At 35.2% G+C, this 22,806-nt stretch overlaps 1 protein-coding gene across 2 annotated transcripts in view; it reads left to right on the top strand.

Annotated features, from left to right (window-relative positions):
* Positions 1 to 22,806, top strand: part of PCGF5 (polycomb group ring finger 5) — a 63,062-nt gene that overhangs the window by 32,998 nt on the left and 7,258 nt on the right. For both annotated transcript variants that reach the window (XM_011947851.1, XM_011947850.1), the window contains exons 7-9: positions 6,820 to 6,918; positions 9,907 to 9,996; positions 17,117 to 17,176. In XM_011947851.1, coding sequence (XP_011803241.1) covers positions 6,820 to 6,918; positions 9,907 to 9,996; positions 17,117 to 17,176 — 249 coding nt within the window. The remainder of the gene's footprint in view (positions 1 to 6,819; positions 6,919 to 9,906; positions 9,997 to 17,116; positions 17,177 to 22,806) is intronic.

Here is a 22,806-nt window from a genome sequence, read left to right as displayed (position 1 = left end):
TACTCAATAGGTAGTTTTTCAATCCTGTCTCTCTGCCTACCATTCCACCTTCAAGTAGAGCCTCGTGTCTGTTGTTCTCTTCTTGATGCAAAGGACTTTTAAGGCCTCATTTCCAACCCTGCTTTTTTTTCCCAAGCTCAAATATTATATCTCTATTTTTAAATAGACCAGTTGAGAGTTTCACTAGAAACTTGACTCGTCTAAGTTGTCTAATTCATTACACTTTCATCTAATTTTGGTCCAGACATGCAGTTTCAGTTATGACTACTGTCTTTCAGCCAATCAAATTAAGTTCTGAAGCTTGGCGTCATCTTTGACCTGTTACTGTTTTCTTTCAGCCAGTCACCAAGTCCTGCAAAATTCCCCCCAGTTTAGTGCTGCTCACCCTTATATCTACATTTTTTAAAGTAGTTATTAAGGGTTTTCTGTACCTTTAATTTTTATTTTGTTATCCAGGGCTAGGACCACTTGCCTGAGTGTGTGTAAGGCCTAGAGTAAGGGCCGTGACCAATCTCAGGGTCAGATGGTAAATGTTTTAGACTCTGTAGGCCATATGGTCTCTGTTGCAATTTCCTCAACTTATTCATTATAGCACTAAAGCAGCACAGACAATAGCAAATGAATGGGCATGGTTGTGTTTCAATAAAACATTACTTATAGAAATTGATGGCCAGCCAGATTTGGCCTGAGGACATGGCCATTGTACAGGCCAAAAGTTTGCCACCTTTTGGCCTGTACAATTAAGTCATAACTCCTTACATTAGCATTCAAGGCCCTTCATTAACAAGCACCTCTTTTAATAAGTTTATCTCCCATTAAACCCATTAGTAAATCCTCCTTTCAAAACAAATGATTATTCCTTTATTCCTTTATGTATGTGTTCATTCTCTCTCTCTCTCTCTGTCTTCCCCACCCACCTCGTGTGTGTGTGTGTATGTGTGTGTGTGTGTGTGTGTGTTGGAGACCATATATCTGACAAAAGATCTGTATCTAGAATATATAAAAGTTTGTGTTACGAATATTTAAGACCTCTAAAACTTTGAACAACCCTTCCTGTTTGGCGTGTTCTTTCCTCTTCCACCATCCTATGCTTCTGTCAAGACCCAGAGATTTTTATTCTTTGTGATGCTTTTCCCAACCTAGTGAATCCCTTTTCTGAAATTCTGTAGTACTTACATTTATCCCTCAATTAGGGATTAGTTTGTTATCTATTAAGGATGTGCCTAAGAGTTCTAGGCACTGATACTGTCTTTTTTTTGTGTGTGTGTGTGTTGTCCTTGATACTAGACTGTAAATCCCTTAGTGGCAGAGACACAATGTCTGTATTGCTTTATAGCCTTTTCAGCCATCTCATTCCTCTGCAGTAGGGTGTGATTCACAAGTGTGGTGGGGCAGTAGTTGCATGTATCGTTTATACAGAATACCTACTGCTTTTGTAATACAGAAGTCAAAGTTAACAGTGGGATGTCAATAAAAAGAGTAGAGTAAGTATCTCTGAAAATTCACTTTTCCATAAAAGTATAAAACTACTGGCAAAAATGTTCAGTATCAGCTTTTTCAGAGATCTGATATTAAACAAAGGCTTATAGATGCCTATAGAGCATTTTATCAAAAAGATGACTAACTCTCAGTATAAAAGGTGAGCTTTGTGGCATTTTAACTTGCTTTAGTTCCAGCCCCTGCTCAAATTCTGCAGTAGCCTTGAAAATAACAGCCTGCTTTCCCATTGCAGTCTCTCAGGGACCAAAGGGAAAGAACAGAGGTAGAGCTCTTTCAAAGCTGCATTGCCAAAGAATGGTCATTATTTGACCTGTCTGGTTGTTTCCTAGGAGACCCCACTGACAGGATTGTCAGTATTCAACTTGACTTGGAGCTTGCCCCCATGGAAAAAGCCTTCTCTGTGGGTAGGGGAAAGGGGCATTTGTCAAAAACAATTACAGACAAATGTTTCAACTTTACAGCTGCCTGAGGTATAGATAACATTTGGAGCAAACAAGAGGCTAACCAAAAAGCTTAAATGGAAAAGCTGGAGAGCGAGATGTCCCTAGGAGCTTCAAAAAGCTGTGACATATTCCTTGAAATCTAGAGGGCCACGTGCATATGTAGAGTTGTATGTATGTTCAGGAAAGATCTGAGAAGGCCCTAAGCTCTCACCTCTGCCTGACCTTGAAGTGCTCTGCACGAGTAGGAAGTGAAGACTAAGGCAGAGTTGTCAACACCTTGGTTGAATATTGGTGGTATGCCACCAAATACATACCCAGACCGTTGGCAAAGACTGAGCAACTTAACAGCTCTAGATGTGTAAAGAAATCTCTGTTCAATTATTAGCTGACCTCTAGGCAGAAACTTTCATGACTACATATGGTAAAGAATACAGACTTTATGGAATTAGTTTAGGACTGAAGAGCAGGCAGGAATCTGATTTCCAGTATTGCAACGTTATATCATTTAAAATGTCTAGTTTCAACAACAACAACAAAAGATGAGAGATACTAACAAATACAGTGGTCCCTCAGTATATGTTGGGGATTAATTCCAGGACCCTTCATGGATAACAAAATCTGTAGATCCCATGTCCCTTATATAAAATGGTGTAGTATTTGTACATAACCTGTGCACAACCTGCTATATACTTTAAGTCATCTCTAGATTACTTTTAATACCTAATATAATGTAAATACTATGTAAATAGTTGTTAATACTATGTTATTTTTATTATATTGTTATTTTTATTGTTTTTAAAAATATTTTTGATCTGTGATTGATTAATTTCCAATTGCAGGACTGCAGTTACAGAGGGTTGATTGTATGACCCATACACAGGAAAATAAGCAGTCAATAGAAACTGTCCCTGAGGAAGCCTAGACATGTACTTGTTAGGCATAGATTTGAAATTATCTGTTTAAATATGTACAAAGAACCAAAACCATAGTCTGAGCACCTATATGAAAATACAAGAATGATCTCACCAAATACAGCATATTAAATATTTTTAAATATTCTGGAGTTGAAAAGTATAGCAACTGAAATGAAAATTTTCCTGGTGAGGCTCAACAGCAGACTTGAGCCAAAGAAAAAAAAAACCTATAAAATTGAAGTTAAATGAATTGAAATTATTCAGTCTGAGAAACAGAAAATAGAATAAAGAAAAATGACCAGGTCCTCAGAGACCTGTAGACATCATCAGGCTTACCAGCATACGCATAATGGAAGTTCCAGAAGGAGAGGAAATGGAGAAAAAAGGACAGAAAGTGTATCTGAAGAAATAATGGCCCCCAAAAACCAACTAAATTTGATGAAAATCATGAAGCATTTGAGAAGCTTACAAACTTCAGGTATGATAAATTCAAAGAAATTCATACCTGGGCACATCATAATCAAACTATTGAAAGGCAAAGAGAAAATCTTGAAAGCAACAATATAAAGGTGACTCATGCACAAAGGACCCCCAGTAGGGTTAGTAGTGGATTTCTCACAGAGTGCTGTGGAGGATAGAAGGCAATAGGATAATATATGCAGAGTGCTCAAAGACAGAAAACTGTCAACTAGTAAATCTATATTCATCAAAAATCTATAACTTTCCAAAAGGAAGGAAATTAACATACTCCTATGACCTTGGATTTGGCAGTGGATTCTTAGAAATGACACCAAAAGCACAAGCAACAAAAGAAAAGTAATAGATAAATTGGACTTCATTAAAATGTAAAACTCTTGTGTATCAAAGGACACTTAAGAAAGTGAAAAAGGTTATAGAATGGGAAAAATATTTACAAATCATATCTGATAAACCTTTAATGTACAAGTATATGAAGAACTCTTATAAATCAACAATGAAAAGATGGCCCAATTTGGAAAAAAGTAGGCTAAAGGCTTAAATAGACATTCCTCTAAAGAAGTTATAAAAATGACCAATAAGCGCAGGAAAAGTTGCTAAACATCACTAGTCACTGGGGCTCTGCAAATCAAAACCACAATGAGATATCATTTTATACCTACTAGGATGGCCAGAAATTTTTTTTAAGGAAAATAATAAATGTTAGAGAATGTGGACAATTGAAACCTGATACATTGCTAGTGGGAAGGTGAAAGTGCAGCTACTGCAGAAAACAGTTTAGCCGTTCCTCAAAGAGTTGGCGTGGTAATTCCACTTCTAAGTATGTGATCATATCCAGTAGTCCCCCCTTATCTGTGGAGCATATGTTCCAAGACCCCCAATGGATGCTGCAACCACAGATAGTACCAAATAATCCTGTATATACTGGTTTTTTTATTTGATAACTGAGATAGCTAAGTCACTAATGGACAGGTAGCCTATACAGCATGAATATGCTGGGCAAAAGGAGGATTCACAACCTGGGCAGGACAGAGTACGATGCTGCAAGATTTTAACATGTTACTCAGAATTGTATGCAGCTTAAAACTTATGAATTGTTTATTTCTAGAATTTTCCATTTTGTATTTTTGGACAGTGATACATTGACTGGGTAACTGAAATCAAGGAAAGTGAAACTGCAGATAAGGAGGGACTACTGTATAAAAGAATTGAAAACATGTTCACACAAAATCTTGTATATGTATATTCATAATAGCATTATTCATAATAGTCAGAAAGTGAAAAACAACCAAAATGTCTATGAACTGATGAATGGAAAAGCAAAATGAAAGAAAATGTGATACTATTCAGTCATAGACTGCAGTGAAGTACTGATACATGTCACAAAATGGATGAACCTTGACAACTTCATGCTAAGTGAAAGAAGCCAGGTACAAAAGGTCACATATTATGTGATTCCATTTATACAAAATGTCCAGACAAGGATAAAGACAGAAAGTAGATTAGAGTTGTCAGGGACTGGGAAGAGGGAAAGTTGGGGAGTGACTGTGAATGGATTTGGATTACTTTTAAGGATGATGAAAATGTTTTCGAATTAGATCATAGTAATGGTTGTACAACTTTGTGAATAATATGAAAACTATTATTAATCTCTGAAAGATTATGAGTAGTGATACCAACATCATTTCTGGAGATTCTTCCTGATTTCTTGGCAGATGAAAAATACACAAATTAAGAGTCTTCCAGTACAGGTTGAGTATCCCTTATCCAAAATGGTTGGGACCAAAAGTTTTTTGGATTTTGGAATATTTGCATTGTATATACTTACAGCTGAAGCTTCCAAATCTGAAATGAGTTAGTGTCATGTCAGCCCTCAGTTTCAGATTTTGGGACATTTCAGATTTCAGACTGGGATGATCAACCTACACCCCTATATTCTTCTCTGACTAAGGCTTGTAAAAATGTGCTAATGATTCTTTACAAGCTGTTTGGGGCAAGAAGAAAATTGACAGGAAACCTTGGGATAGTTGAGAAGGTGAACAGCTAACAGGGAAGACGGACTTGTACATTTATCCCTTTGTTTTCATGCTGTCTAGAATATCCGTCTTCACATTTGAAATGGGTAGAATATGTGTTGACTTAAATGTAACTTTTCTGTTTTCTTTTAATGGATACTTTATCATCTGTATTGTGACCAGGTTATTATTTGTTAATTTATTTCTGTTGGTCTTTGCCAGGGAATATGTTTTGCTAGGAAAACATCTGCTAGGAAATAAACATTGACTGAATAGCTATGACTTAGTGAATTTAAGAACACTGAGATGTTCCAGATGCTGACCTCATTTCCTATACATACAAATAGGAGTAATATCTTTAAAAGATTCTATTGTTTTCTGTGTTTTAGTATTCTGATAACTTTTGAGGTTGTGGAATGTAATTTTGTTTCACATATTGGTTTGTATTTATTATGTCTACAACCTCATTTTGCTTCATTTTCAGCTTGGGTGTCCCTTCTGGATTGGTTCTTATATTTTAGTGATATTCAGGCTTTAAGAGTGTATTAGTACTGCTCTGCACATTTTACAAATGAGACACATGAAGGCCCATAGAAGTTTGTTCTTCCAGTAAAGTACTGGCACAGCCTATCAGACACTGACCAGATGTGATTCTTCCCAACACGAGATCCACACTATGCAACTTCTAATTTCTGGGGCATGCTGTGGCCTAACCAGCCTCTCTCTGTTGAACCCTATGGCTCTTCAGAGTACCATTTGAAATCACTGCTCTTTCTAAAATTATTTAAAAGCTGTGATACCATATTTTAGAAAATATCCCTCATGTTTCAGAAGTTATACTTTATAATAAAATATTTTATGCTTTTTTTCATTTTAGTTTAAACTTATGTTTTCTTTACTAAAATGTCTAGAGGTAAGCAGATTGCCTATTTGCCAGGATATTCCTAGTACACATGATAATACATTCTTGAAGAATGCCATGTAAGTATCCAATAATTAGGAATATTTTGCTCGCAAGTACTAAAAGGCTATAAATTGAAATGTTTTCACAATACATTTTAAAAATACTCAAAATGGGCCGGGCGCGGTGGCTCAAGCCTGTAATCCCAGCACTTTGGGAGGCCGAGGCGGGCGGATCACGGGGTCAGGAGATCGAGACCATCCTGGCTAACACGGTGAAACCCCGTCTCTACTAAAAAAATACAAAAAACTAGCCGGGTGAGGTGGCGGGCGCCTGTAGTCCCAGCTACTCCGGAGGCTGAGGCAGGAGAATGGCGTAAACCTGGGAGGCAGAGCTTGCAGTGAGCTGAGATCTGGCCACTGCACTCCAGCCTGGGTGGCAGAGCGAGACTCCGTCTCAAAAAAAAAAAAAAAAAAAAAAAAATACTCAAAATGATAGTGGAAATGGTAGCTATGATTTCACCAGAAGCAAGATAGAACATTTTAACTGGTAATCTTCATTTCCTTTAGGGTTTAATGAAGAAATTCATTCGATGTTCTACACGTGTAACTGTGGGAACTATTAAAAAATTTCTAAGTTTAAAACTAAAACTTCCAAGTTCTTATGAGGTAAGTTAAATAATATCTAAGCTTGATCATTGTGATAATTCTGATTTGAAGCAAAATTCTAACAAAAGTGAAAACTGAGAATATATTCAAATTAATTTTTGTGGAAACTTTGGTTATTTTCATGTTAAAAATTTAATTTTCAGAATGTATTATTCTACTTAGGTAATATGTATTTTCTAATTGAACATATCCTGAATAAACTATGATACTAATACATTTAGTGTTTTATAATTGGAAGAGATATTTAAAGAACTTAACATTAAGTACTCCCAAAATAAATATACCAGCTAAATGTATTCATGCTTTAGGGTATGTCATTTTTTATGTGAGATCTTTGAGATCCATTATTACCAATTCTTTATAGACTTCTTCAGAATGTAAAACATTGTCTTTTTATCACAAGGAATTTCATAAGTAATCACAGTTCCATGAAATGCAGAAGTGGTTTTGTTTAGCACTAGATAAAACTAACATATTATAGCTGCATAAATGTAATTTGCCAGTTTATTTACAGAAGAGGTAAACTGCCGTGATATTGATCACAGCATAGCTTGTCATGTGTTCCATGTTTAGAGAATGTTTTTAATCCTAGGGTTATGACTACAACATAGTAAGGAAATATGGCTATCATTTCTAACCTGCCTAAATGATGATCTTACAACTCATTAATTTCCCCTTCTTCCCTTTTGAGTTCTGATAGTAGCAGCTAGAAAACTCAAGACCTGGCCGGGCATGGTGGCTCATGCCTGTAATCCCAGCACTTGGGGAGGCCGAGGCTGGTGGGTCACATCAGGTCAAGAGTTTGAGACCAACCTGGCCAACATGGTAAAACCCCGTGTCTACTAAAAATATAAAAATTAGCCAGGTGTGGTGGTGGACACCTGTAATCTCAGCTACTCAGGAGGACAAGGCAATAATCACTTACTTGAACCTGGGAGGCAGAGGTTGCAGTGACCCGAGATCATGCCACTGCACTTCGACCTGGGCAACAGAGTGAGACTCCATCTCAAAAAGAAAAGAAAAGAAAATTAAAGACCAGGACTAGTTTCCTGTATAAACAAAGACATCAAAGGAAAGACAGCATAGTTTTTCTGGCTTATCTGCAGTAATATGAATATCACGAAGAGTCATCAGAGGAGAAATAAAATGTGATAGACATTAACAGGTATTATGTCCATGTTTTGAGGAAGCCTCTGATTCTGAGCTTATTTGAAAATGTCTTTCAGATGACTAGTCTATGGGTTGAAAATTGTTATTATGGCATGGTTCTACAAATATTTTTTAAAATTCTAGAGACATCAACTTTTAGGAAAATATTATGGAAGTTAAGTATCGAAGCCCAATGTACTTGGTAACAATGTATGGATACAACTACAGTGAAAAATAGACAATAAATTGTTCTTATGATTTGGTCTGCACTTTATTTTCTTCACGCAAAATACCATGTGTGGTTTTATTTCCTTTTAAGTCTGATTCATTGAGTTAACATTTTCTAATTTTTAGGAAGCTGTTATTACTAAGAGAACTATTACTCTTACATAGTCTTACTTCTGGCATGTATATATTTCCCTTTAAACAAAGATGGAAGGGGGAGAGATTCAGTACACTGACTCCTCCTTATGTATCCCAATTCAAAGGACTTTTCCTATGACTTTTGGGAATCTTTTTCAGTTCCCCACTTTGCTGCCTAGCATGCAGGGGGATAGTTTAATGAAATACCTGACAGCTAAAGCTTTTGTAACAGCATTGCTAACTGGGGCAAGATAGTTTAGTTGTTAAATGACACTAACAGATGCAGTATACCTGATTAGCAAAATACGTCCTAAGTAAGACCCTTTACTTTGCTTATGAATTAATTTACAAAAAAGATTTTAAAAATGAAATTATCTCCTTTATTCTTTCAAAAGTTAATAAAATAATGCCTGAAAAACATTTTGAGGTCCATATGAGTCATAAATCATCAAAAAATTGATAATTTTGCTTTACATGTCTAATACAATTAACTGAAACTATACTCATCTTAAAGTTCAGAACTGTAGTCTCTGTCTAGCCAGATGCAGAATTATTTAAAACTCATTCTTCTTCCCCTCCCACACTTCAAATGAAATCTTTCCAGTTTGTTTTTAATAGCTAGAGAACTAAAATATTATTTTATTTATAGGGATCGATGATAAACATTTGCTTAATTATGCTTTCTTGAATTAGTGAATTATAGCCACAGTTCCTGTAGCCTTCCTAAAGATTTAGGGGTTGTTCGGTTCCTGCAACTTGGAGCAAAAGTTAACGCTGATAAGTATGCTTTTTCGAAGCTTTGTGCAAAGTGGGAAGAGGATCCTGTAAGTATTGTGCAAATTACCAACTAGGCAAACCAGAGAAGCCAGACAGCCCTAAGAGACACAGACCTGTGGCATAGTCCTAACCTTTGTATCAAATTAATAACTTTTGGTAATTACTGAAAATTTTCATATACCTTTAAGGCCCCATAAATCACTGTATTTACATTCATTCATTTCCCTCTTCAACCCCAAACTGATAAGAAAAAAGTAACCCCTTCAAATCTTGGGAAGGTAAAAGAATTCTGAGAGAGAAATTGAGAAGCCAAAGGAGCTGAGAGGAACTGTGAGGTTTCTGCAGATTCTTGTTCAGAAAGGGGCAGTCACAGAACTATGCCTTAAACCGCTAAGAGACATGACAGATTTGGACTAAGAAAGGTTACATTGCATTTGTAAATTATGTGTATGAACTTGAGATACAGGTATATGGCACAAGATAAACAGTATCTTGTATATAGTATACAGCATAGTAACACTATATAAGTAACACATCCAAATTGTTAATGCTTTAGGAGAAGAATAAATGCTTCCTATTGAAAATAATGATAATACTTTTGTTCCAACTATTTGAATATTTTTTGAAATTTCAAAAAATATGGAAAATACTTTTGAATTCAACATTATGTTAATAGATCTACAATTATTCTTTTTAAAGTTGGATGTGCTGTGCAATGGTGAAATTATGGGGAAGGATCATACTATGGAATTCATCTACATGACAAGATGGCGACTAAGAGGCGAAAACGTAAATTGCTTTTATATTTACCTATGTGTTTATTTAGTTATATACCATTATGTTACTCAAATTTAACACTATTAGAAACTAAAAAAGACAAACTAGCTTGAGAAGGAGAAGAAACTGGTTCTTCTTGCTACTGTTTCTCCTAGCACTCTGAAAATTGGTCCTATGTATAAATCAAGGTCTGTAGTAAATGTGATTGTATTAGATTTAAAGTGAGATTAAAACCCTGTCTTAAATATGTTCAGGACTCTACTAACCAAGACAGAGAAGATGACATATTTTTTAAACCCAATAAATTGTTGGAACATTTATGTATATGGAATGGGAGTAGGGGAAACTAAGTTCTCTCCTGACTAATATGATTAATAGTTGATAAGGGTGTATATTTTTGGTTGTGGTAGAGGGGACAGATAGGGTGGAATCTAAATAAACTTCTTTCAGGTACCTCCTTTTCATTGAAAATATAAACTCGGACTTAAGGGTAAGTGAGTTTGCAGTGCTTTCTGATGCCAGAATTAGATTATTGTGCCTTAGGCCCTAAACATATGGGAGAAATGATTCAAAGGAGAAAACCAAAGAAAACCCAAAAAACCCAAAAGGCAAACTTTGTATTTTGAACTGTATCTTTGATTCTGGTTAATTTTGTAGGACTGATATATGAGACTGAGATATGAGACTAAGGAATACAATAGTAACTTAGGTTCTACTAAGTTCTATAGTAGTAACTATAACTTAGGTTCAAGCATGGGGTATTAGGCAAATTTGAGGTACTAGGGATTATAGGACTAATATATGAAACTAAGGAATATGGCAGTAATGCTATCAGAAATTATCTTCATAATCTGAGTGCATAAATAAACATAAATTAAGATCGACTAGAAGCTTGGAGTAGATAATGTCTAAGATTATGTTTTGGACATTAAGATTCTGTGGTGTTTATGATATAATATGCCATACTCTGTGTAATTTATTCTGTAAACTAGGGTTGTTACATTTTCTTATGAAAATGTAAATTATAAAAAAAACACAAAATTAAGAAATTTGACCTCACACAGTAATAAGCAATATAGAATCCAGATATAATGCAGGTTGTCATGTTACAGTATTTCCAAAACATATTTATATTAAATGTAAACATTTGTGGAATTATTACAAAACAAGCCTCAAAAACTCATTGCCTTATGGGTAAGATATTTGGTTCTTTTGCAGAAGAAATGTCTTGATATTATATAATAATAAATGAAGCACCTACATTTGTAAATCAGCAGTTTTTTTCCTGCTTGAGATGTAGTAAAAGCCCTGGTTAAAGCCTTCCTTGTGAGACTGAACACTTTTGCTAACAGTGGAAAGCAGGAAGAAAAAATTACATTCTAATACCAGCCACCAAATAGTGTGTGCCCTTGAAGAACTCGTCAAACATCTTTGTGGCTCATAGTTTTAAAGATCTAACTACCTTTGTATTTGGTACATTACAACCTGCCTTTCTGTAACATTTTATGTTTTAAATGACTGTACATATATCAGTCACCCTCAGTTAATCCTTACAATCAAAATGTTCCAGGTACCAGGTACAGATTGCACAGGTAGTAAATTCTTTCTTACCCAACACTGTTGAGGAATGGATATTATGATATTACACATAATATTGTATTGAATGTAACTTCAGCTTTCTTTGATAGTTTAGCGGGCATTGCAGTGTGTTTTAGTGATTGAAATCACCATGATGAATAGACTTGCCTTAAGGTTAAAGAGATGTAAGTGGTCATCCACTGCATGACCTCTACAAGTGGCTCACTTGTTCTTTACAAGATCTCCTCCCAAAGTTACCCCAACTGCCATTATTTTAATGTCAAAATATGAAAGAGCTAATTTATAGACATTTTTAGTAAGAGACTACGATTTAAATCAGTCCTTATTGTAATTACATTTCTGATTACATATTTGTGAATAGTTTAAATTTTTTGGTTGTTTAAGGCATATTTTAATAAAAGTTCAAAAAGTGCTTCAGAAGCTATGGTTTATCATTCAGGTAGAAACTAAACCAATAAACAGAAAAATTACTACCTTTTACATTTAGTGTAACAGTGAAATAATATATTAGCCCATTTCATTTCTTGGTGTGACAAACCTGTTTTTTAGTTGCTCTCCTTCTCCAAACCTCTTTCACCCTCAGTCATCACAACCTCAGTAGTTCTAAGATTGGTAGCTCCGTTTTTCCAGTTACTCAGACCAAAATGCCTGATGTCAGCACTGATTGCTGCCTTTTTCTTTCATCCATCCTTTCTTAGCAAATTCTGTAGCCTTCACCATCAAAATATACATTCAGAATCCAGCTATGTCTCACTTCGTCCACTTCACTACTGGTCCAGCCCACCATCACCATTCTCCTAGCAAGGCTCCGTGCCACCACCCTTGCCCCACCTCCATCTTCATCTCACACAGCCGCCAGCACGATCCTCTTAAAACAGGTTAGAACATGCCCACCCCGTTCTCTGATTCCTCAGATGATTAAATGATGTTTAATTTATGTAAAATCCAGAATCCTTCTAGAGACCTACATATATGGCCCCCATACAGCCTTCCCCAGATGCTCTCTCTCCTCATTTATTCTGTCTCCCTGGCCCCACAGCACTCCAGCCACAGTGGCCTGTTTTCTCAACCACACCCCACTTACCCTCACCTGCCCCGGTATCCAGCTAACTCATTTCCTGTACCCCCTTCACCTAAATAAGTTTGCTTCTATGTCACCTTCTCAATGAGGCCTCTGACCTCCTCTAAAACTACAACCCCCTCTCCCTATGGCATTCTTATTCCCTTTTCATGCCTTATTGTTTTCCACAATATTTCACCTCTGACATATTATGCCTCTTACTTATATGTTTATTGTTTGTCCCCAAGTAAAATATAATCTGAGGACAGGGATTTTTGTTTGTTCACTGCTAAATCTCCAGCACCTAGGGCAGTGCCCAGCATATATACTCAATACTTGTTCAAAGAGTAAATTGAACGAAAATGTTATCTTTTATAAGGTAATGATTATGTGAAATATATCCTAAAGATAATTTTTATTTATCTGAATCTCAGCTTCCTTTCTTTCTGTTAAATTTTCCATTTTTGTTCAGCTTCCAATTACAAATTATTATAATATTAATAGATGAATTCTGACAGTTGAGTGACATGGACGAATGCAGCCGTATCACTAAAACAATCATTTCCTGATTAAACTCCTGAAGCATATTGTTGTGATCACATCCCTTCTTATTTCATCATCCACTGCCAGCAGGATGCCAGGATGTCTGAAGAGCTCTTATTAGTCTACCTATTGGCTAACTAGCTCTGCCTTGGGCTGGAGTCAGCTTATTTCCTAAACTAATGACCACTATGTGGTTCTTTTACTTGTTTTTATTGCTTTTTTGTATTAAACATTTAAAGCTACCCGAGATTAATTTATTTATACAAAAACACAAGGTTAAGATTCTAATTTATTTCAGATTGTTTTCACATCGGAAATACAGTATATTGAATGTTGAATAATCCATATTTAACCTTATTGTTTTGAGATGTCACCATGTCTGTGCATATGTGTGTATATATGTGTGTGCGCATATGTGTGTGTGTGTGTGTGTGTTCCTAGACATTGTTTTGTTCTTGTGAGCAGGTCTTCCTCTGTACCAGCATTACACATCATCTACCTTTTATGAAGATCTGATCACATAACACCCCTCTCTGAAACCCTCCAGTTGTCTACTTTCTTTGGGATAAATTTGGATGAAGTTTAAACATGTTTTATAAGGCAAATAGTTGGGCCTTCTAGGTTGCTTTATAATGTGTATTAGTACCTATTAGGGCAAAATCCCCAATTCTTTTGAAAATTGTGTTGACTAACTTTACCCATTTATTCTTCCAGATGAGCTTTAGAATAGGATTGCGACTGGCACTGGGTTATATTTCTAGATTGATTTGGCTGGAATTGGCATCTTTGCGGGTTTTTTATTCTATTTAGTACTGTGGGATGTCTCCTCATCTATTCTACACACTGTGAATAGATCTGTCATTTTCTTTCCTCCTCATTGGATACCACTCTCGGACCCCTGGAGTCTTTCATCTCCGACAAGGGTACTCCATATTCAGATTACCCCTCTACCTTGCTCTACTTCTAGCCTCTTAGGAAGAATCTCAGGATAATTGGTTTTGCCTCAATTTCTCAAGTATAGTGGGGTGTTTCCCTGCACCACACGGATTCTGTGCCACTGCTCTCCTTATCTTGGGGCAATTCCACTCAGGCTAAGCCTGTCTTCTATAGTCCCTGCCCTCTGTAGACCCTTGTCTCCATTGTTATGCATTTTTGAAAGATTTTTATCTTTAGGAATCAAAACAAACAGCTGGTCAGACTTAGCTCTTAAAATTTTTTCAGTTCATATCAGTATTGCCACCTCACGATTCTATACTCAAGCTTGGCATTAATCTTTTTCTTATTAGTGGGAGAAAAAAGAAAAAACAATATGCTTCTTGATCTTTAATGCAAATTTAAATCATCTAAGGATCTTGGTAAAATGCAGATTCTGACTCAGTAGGTCTGGGCATGAGACTCAGGTTACTGTATTTCTAGCAAACTCCCAGGAGATGCTAATGCATCTGATCTTTGAACCATCCTTTGAGTAATAGTGTTTCAAGAGATGTGATCTGTGACTACTGACTTTCCCTGTGGTTTCCACATCTATAAATTGAGAAGGCAGAATTACAGAATCAGATCTCAGTTTGGAAGGGACTTATGTCATCTGATCTGTCATCCATCTACTACTTGGACTTTCTTCACCATATTCATACCCAGGGGTCATCACATTTTTTGAAACATAAGTGGAATCATATGTATTGTTTTACAACTTTTTAAAAATTTGATAATGTCTTGTGCAGAATCAGTAAACTTTGAAACAATTTTTTAGTACATTAATAGTATTCCTTTTGTGTGGCTGTAGCATAATTTGATTAACACTCGTTTGGTGGACATGTAGATTTTTTTCAAATATTTTGACATTACAAGCAAGGTGTTCCAGTACCTACTACACATATGCAAGCATATCCATTGGCTAGAGTCTTAGAAGTGGATTTTCAACAGAGTATGCATGTTTTAAATTTTGGTAGATACAAATTGTCCTCTGAAAAGGTTTTAGTGGATATTATTTGAAATTTACAAACATATCAATAATGTATGAGAGACATCCTCACCAACACTGCATATCATCTATTTTGTATTTCTTCTGTGAACTTACCTATCATATTCATTGCCTTGGTTCTTTTTCATCATGTTTGTCTTTTTCTTATTGACTTCTAGGATCTCTTTATGTGTTCTGAATGTGAATCTTTTGCTGTTATGTGTTACAGCTATCTTCTTCCAATTGTGTCCTGCTTCCTAGTTTTGCCTCAATTTTTGGATTCTTTAAAATTTGGGTAAAACTAAGAATTAATGAAATGTTACATACTAAAGTGTTAGCAGAGTGTCTGACATGATAAATATTATTTTATTAATAGCTTATGCGTATTAACCTTTATTATGATTATAATTCCCTCTTCCTTCACTTAGTTTCATCCCTGAGAGTTTATTGTCAATATCTCTATCTAGCCTTAGCTTTCATCATGGACTCACATTCTTCCTGCTCCCCTTTTCTTGGGTAGTTCTCAGTACAGCCCCCTTTTCCCAGCTCATACTGATTTAGTTTTATCTCTTCCAGCAACCTCTGCCAGTCCAGCACCTAAAGTTACTACACCATGCTTGTCTTCCTTTGCTTTATTTGCATTAGCAGGCAATTGTAAGAAAAGCAAGTATATACATCTTGACTGATACCAAAGAGATCAATAGAAAAAAAAAAAAAAAGAATCACTTAGTGAAATTGCCACTTTCCAGCTTACTCTTGTTGAACCCTGTTTAGGATTTTCAATGTTACGCAAAGGATTTTCAATGTTACGCAAAGTCTGATAGACCAGAGCTTGGGGACTCTTCGGAGCAAAAGGAGAAGGTTGCTAAAGGAGAGCCGAGCTGTGCCCGCCTTACAGCATGTTGATGCACACTGTACCCAAAATCAAGGACTGACTGTTAGAGAAAAAAATTACTAAAGTATTTTGGGAAAATAGAAAATTCCTTAATTTTTATTTAAAAGCCTAGAAATATATTTATTTTAATCAATGCTTATTTAAATCTTTCAAAGTATATCTTTTAAAAACCTGCTTTGCTATGTTAGAAATATCCTGGTTAATTTGTACCTTATTTTTTATGTATTTAATTTTTCCATTTTGAAAAGTATGCAATGTTGAATTCATATATGCATAATTTTAAAGTATACATTTTATTTTATAGTCCAATTACAATTAAAATTATATTTAATAAGAGTTTAGCATAATATTGAAGAATTAGAATTTGGGAATGAGTTTTTTAATGTGAATAAACTGTTTTAAAGTAGTAGGTTAACAAATGAATCTACTCAGTAGTTTTAAAGTGTGTTCACTCATTGCTTTACTCATAAATCTGATGGCTGATATATGCCAGTTCTGGGTCTTAGCTATTAAGACCACAAATGTGACTAAAATATAGATTCAAGGAGCTCACAATCTAATGCTAATATAATCAGCAATATAAAGCAATGTAAAGAACCTACTGTACAACAGAAAGTAGATGCCTTATAGGTTGAGTGGAGTTCCGTGTCCCTCTCAGAGCTCTGATTTCCTTGAACAGTGTTACTTTCAGGGGAAGCTGAAGAAGAGATCTGGGAGAGACTGATCAGAGGAAGGGATGGAAGAATGAGGATGTCCCTCTTGTATATGCAAGAAGTGAGGTTTTCCCAGGAAATAGTATTTGTAAAGGATATAGAAAGGAGAGGCCACCATTTTTGCATCTGCAGAATATTAAAACTCATATCTAGATGCTAAAATTACTTCAAGCTAAATTTTACCAGTTACTAAGTTATTAAAATCTTTTTTTCAAAAACAACCACCATTTTTTTGGAAAGTGTTTATTTACCATTAATCATGTTGACTCTTGTGTTTGACGTTAAACTATTTTAAATAATCAATTTTAAATATGTGTCCAGTTGTGGATGCCTCTTATCTGATGAGTTCATCTCCTCCGCAGTTTCGGTGTCTGAACTGCTCAGCTTCGCAAGTCTGCTCTCAGGATGGCCCTTTGTATCAGGTAAGAGGCACTCACGACTGTACATATGACCATCATGACACCATGGCGGTGAGCACATTCATCCCAAACTCAATTCCTAAGACATTTAACTTTGTAAAACTAATTGTTACTGGAGCTACAAAAAGTTATCTTTTCGACTTATAAACCCAAGATTTCCTATTATTTTAGTTCTCCTGGGTTGTCTATTTAATTTTACTGAACTAAAAAATTGGAAATGTTAAGGCTATCATTTATGAATCAAGAGTTTTTAATAATTACTACTTTCAGTCCTTGAGAAATCTCTGCTCCATATTGGATTTTGAGATGTTACTTTCTTTGTATGAATGTTATTTTTTAGTGAATCATTCAACCACAAGTGAAATATAAAATGCCAAATTAGGTGAAGCTAAATAACAGAGACAGCTGATTCTAATTATGAGCTTGCTTATTAGCCCTTCCCTAGTACTTTACTTGGGTTACCTCTTTTAAAATGATAGTGAGCTGATTTAATAATGCATTAAGAAAACTTGAACATGTGTCTGAGGAAAGTTTATCTGATAAATACATTTTAAAAATTTGGGAAACAGACAAGGGTATAGTAAAGATTATTGTTGGGTACAGACATGATTGAAGATCAACCTTAATCCTGTGAATTAATCATACCATTTCTTTAAAATATCCGTTGTTGGGCCAGGCATGGTGGCTCATGCCTGTAATCCCAGCACTTTGTGAGGCTGAGGATGTGTAGGATTGCTTGAGGCCAGGGGTTCGAGAACAGTCTGGGCAATATAGCAAGATAAAAAAATATTTTTTTAATAAACTTTAGGCCAGACATGGTGGCTCACCTCTGTAATCTCAACACTTTGGGAGGCTGAGGCGGGCAGATCTCTTGTGTCCAGGAGTTTGAGACCAGCCTTGACAACATGGTAAAACCCTGTTCCTACAAAAAAACCAAAAATTAGCTGGGTGTGGTGGCACACCCCTGTAGTCCCAGCTACTAAGGAGGTTGAGGCAGGAGAATCACTTGAGCCCAGGCGGTGGAGGTTGCAGTGAACTGAGATTGTGCCACTGCATTCCAGCCTGGGTGACAGAGCAAGACTCTGTCTCAAACAAATAAATAATAAAATAATAAAATCCAACATTCTTTTATTTCATTAATTAAAGTAGTCTTCATCTTTATTTCCTTGGAGCCAGGGAGAAAGGATAATTGTAATTATATAACAAACTTAACTGGCATATTTACCTCCAGTGTTACAGTTTTGGAGTTGGGACAAATGAATGTATGTTAAGCATTAAAAGAATCACTTGAAATTGCTAATTGAAAATATTTAATTAGCAGTCATCTAGAATTTTCTTCAGCCTTTTGTCAGTGCTATGACATGGGAATTCTCATGCCTTCACTAAAATGTATGCTTTTTGATACATATTCTTTAAGTCCTAGCTTTTCAGCAATGTAGTAAGTAAATTTAACATCTCTGAAGGCCAAGTCATTGAGGGAGAAAGATCATTCTTCTCTTTATGAAGATAAGGGTCTGGGGTAAATAATTTAACTGAGCTGCTGAGATTTGTGTATATCCGAGGTATATAGATGTTTCAGCTGCTTTAGCTTCATGGCTGATTTGGGGATGCTGAAATGTAACAATAACACTGCCTGTAGCTATAACATGTGCAATACGTGGCTTTCTGCTTTTACTCTTGGTGTTAATGTCTATGTATTTCCTTAGAAATGAAGATGTCCTTAAACCATGATCCAAAGTATTAGGGAAAAACTGGAGTGAGACCAAATTCCTAAATCCATACAAATTTCCTTTGCTTCCTTCAACACCTCATTAATGGCTTATAGTCCTGTAAGAAAATTGAACTTGTAGCTAATAGGATGCACTCTTAACTTCCTGAAAGGATACCTAAATGGTTTTATGGTCAGAATTCTCTCTAATTTTCAAGGAATAAATCATTCCTATGCTGTATCTATTGTTAATCATTAGAAAAGGTGGAAACCTTCCAATTTGCCATTCTTAATAGCAAAAACTGACAGAGAACCCACAATTAGAAAACTGGTACCAAATCTTATTTTGAATATAAATAAATGATAAATAATACACTAATATAGTAAGATAATAGTAAACCAAGGCCTAATATAATTTTTATCAGAAATGAAGGAATGACTTAATATTGGGAGAAGGGGATTAAATATATATATATAATATACATATCTTTTATACATATATACTCTAGGTTAAAAATCATCAGTAGATACTGAAAAGGTGTTTGATAAAATTCAATGTGAAGTCCTGATGTTTTCCTATTGAAAAGTTTTTCAAAACAACAGAAAATTGCAATGATTATACAAAGGAATATTATTTACGATTACCTAGATTCATCAATTAACATTTTACCACATTTTTTGCCTCCTCTTCCCCTCTCTTTCTCTTCTCATCTCCTTATTAATTAATCAATCTGTGTGTGTGTGTGTGTGTGTGTGTGTGTGTGTGTGTGTATATACATATAGTTTAATCATTTAAAAGTAAATTGCAGGTATCAGGAAAATTGACCACTAAACACTTCAGCATATATTTCTTAAGAACAGAGACCTTCTCATATATATCCAGAATTCCATTTTATACCTAAGAAATTTAAATAGTACATTACATTTTATAGAGATGCCAGTTCACCCCTCAATTAAATTATCAAGTTAAATGTAATTCCAAACACACTTTTACCAGATCTTTGTTTAAGATGACAAAATCAGTCATTCTAAAGCTCATAAGGAAATATCAACAGGTGCTTCTGATCAGTCATGTTTTTACAAAGAGTAATGAGAGGGAATGTGTACTACCACATACTAAAGCATATTTTAAAGTTGAAGTAATTAAAATAGGGTCCTGCCTTAAATATAGACACATGAATAAAAAGAATAGCTCAACAACAGACCCTAGTATGTATGAGTCTCTAAAGAGGGTATTTCAAATTAATGCAGTAAAATGATTAACAAATATCTATTGAGTATTATGCATTGGGCACTCTTCTAGGCCTTTGAGGGTACAGAAGTAAAAATAAGCATGAAATTTTCTTTCATGGAACTTACACTAATGATGGTAACAGACAAAAAATATAAACAGGTTAAAATTTATAGTGTTAGAAGAAAAAGTAAAATAGATAAATAGAATAGTTTTGATAAGATAGCCAAGAGAAGCCCTCTTTGAGGTGGTGATTGTTGATCAAAAGAAATTGAGAGATGTTGCCATGTGAATATCTGAGGTAGAGCACTGAAGGCTGAGGGAACACACTGCAAAGGCCCTAAGAATTGATTGTATCTGGTTGTTTGAGAGTAGCAAGGAGGACAGTGGGGCTGGAACATGACAGTGCATAAAGGGCTGATTGATAATAGTGCACTCAGGAATGTAATGTAGGGTGCAGATCTAGTAAGATTTGTTTTCAATTAATTATACTGTGACTGTGGGTGGGGAATTCAATTCCACCTCACATTTTACATCAGTATAGGTTTATGATGGCTCAAGATGGTAAATATTTTAAATGATACTATAAAAGATCAAGAAGAAAATAGAGTTGAAGAACTGATCTCAGAGTGGGGATGGCCTTTCACAGTGTACCTAAAAAAATTGAATTGACTATTAATATTAAAAGCACATAGCAAAAATATCATAAAATATATTTGCAATGTATGAGAAAGGTTTAATGTTTTTAATACATAAAGAATTCATGCAAATATGTAAGAAAAATCCCAACTTTTCATAAAAATGAGCAAAGGACATGATCAGGCAAGATACATAAGAAGGAAACACAGTGGGCTAATAAACATATAAAAATGCGTAACTTTCTTAGAAGTCAAGAAATGAAAAAAAAAAACTATTTTATGCTTATTAGATTGCCAAATTAAGAGGTGGGAAAAGATAGTAATCATTATTGATGAGGCTATAGAGGAAAGGAATGGGCATTCAAATTTCTTTTTAAAATGTAGAAAAATGAAACTACTTTTTTTTGTTTTTTTTTTTTTTTTTTTTTTTTGAGATGGAGTCTTGCTCTGTTGCCAGGCTGGAATGCAGTGGTGCGATCTTGGCTCACTGCAACCTCCGTCTCCCAGGTTCAAGTGATTCTCCTGCCTCAGCCTCCTAAGTAGCTGGGATTACAGGCACGTGCCACCATGCCCAGCTAGGTTTTTTTGTTTTGTTTTGTTTTTATATTTTTAGTAGAGACGGGGTTTCACCATTTTGGCCAGGATGTTCTTGATCTCTTGACCTCGTGATCCGCCCGCCTCGGCCTCCCAAAGTGCTGGGATTACAGGCGTGAGCCACCACGCCCATCCAGAACTACCTTCTTGAAGACCAGTGTAACAGTATTTATTTAAAAGCTCTTTAAAATGTGTATGCTGTTTGAACTAGCAGTTCCACTTTTAGGAATCTATCCTGGGGCAAAAGAAATAGATTGGTGGGTTAAGATTAAGTTATAATAGCAAAGGAGAAAAGGACTAAACTCAAATGTACAGCAAAGGGAGACTTACCAATAACTCACAGTTCATTTCTATAACAGCATAATATACAGCTGTTAAAAATTATGTAGGACCATATCAAATGGTATGGAAATAGGTTTGTGGAATTGCTAAATGGATAAAAAATTTAAATGATACTAAACAATATGTTTAGCATGATTCCAGTTTTGAAAAAAAAAAAAAAAAAACAAATGTAGATAAAATGAGTAGAGGAATATACACTGAAATTATTTTGGTAGTTACCTTTGGATGGTAGAATTTAAATATTTTTCCTTTTTTTCTTGATACCATTCTGTATTTTCCAAATCTACAATAAAAACAAGTTTTGACAAAAATAATTCATTCTTTAAAGAAAAAAGTATATCAAAGACAGTTTTATCATTTTCTAAAATTATTTGAAATGTATTCTCTGAAAGTATCTGTTCTTTATTTTTATTACGTAATGAGACTTGAGGACTAGAAACTGAAATGTAGGTCTATTTAGTGCAGTCACTTAACACTAAGAGGTAATTATATGCCACATTTCATTATTGTTAGTGTGGTGCCATTTTATTTCAGAAAACAAACCGAAACACAAATAGAACTTAAAATATACCTTTACAATTTTCAGTGTTGTGACACATTTCAATAAAATTATTAAACTTCATATGTTCTTATAGAACACACACAAATGGCTACTTGGGGGAGAAAAGAAAATTATTTTCAGCCCGAAACTGAGAAAATCCCAAGCATTACCAGTCAAGCCATTTTACTTCCCTCTGTACCTTTATCCCTAGTAGAATTGATGATGGATACTTCTATATATGATGAATGCATTCTAAAATGAGTGGCTTATGTATTTGCAGAGAGTGTGCAGATTCAATAGAATTGGGAATCAAACGCAAAACTAGAGCAGTTATAGTGAAGGGCAAGCTGTGGGTTGGGTGAGGTAGAATGGAAAGGATGTTGGTCATCTCAGAATCTCTCTGGGCTTCAGAAACATCCAGAGTTTAGTAAAATGGAGATATCTGTGTCTTACTCCTTCCCAGGTATTCTGATTCAGGGGGAACTAAATAAAGTTTAAAATAAAAACAAGTAAAACCAAAACAGATTTAGAAGTTTTAGATCCTGGAAACCCTGAGAGACTGTCTGAGACCTTTACTTC

This window comes from Colobus angolensis, unplaced genomic scaffold, assembly GCF_000951035.1.
Source record: "Colobus angolensis palliatus isolate OR3802 unplaced genomic scaffold, Cang.pa_1.0 Scaffold270, whole genome shotgun sequence".
NCBI classification, from domain to species: domain Eukaryota; kingdom Metazoa; phylum Chordata; class Mammalia; order Primates; family Cercopithecidae; genus Colobus; species Colobus angolensis.
This window is presented reverse-complemented; position numbering and strand designations above follow the sequence as displayed.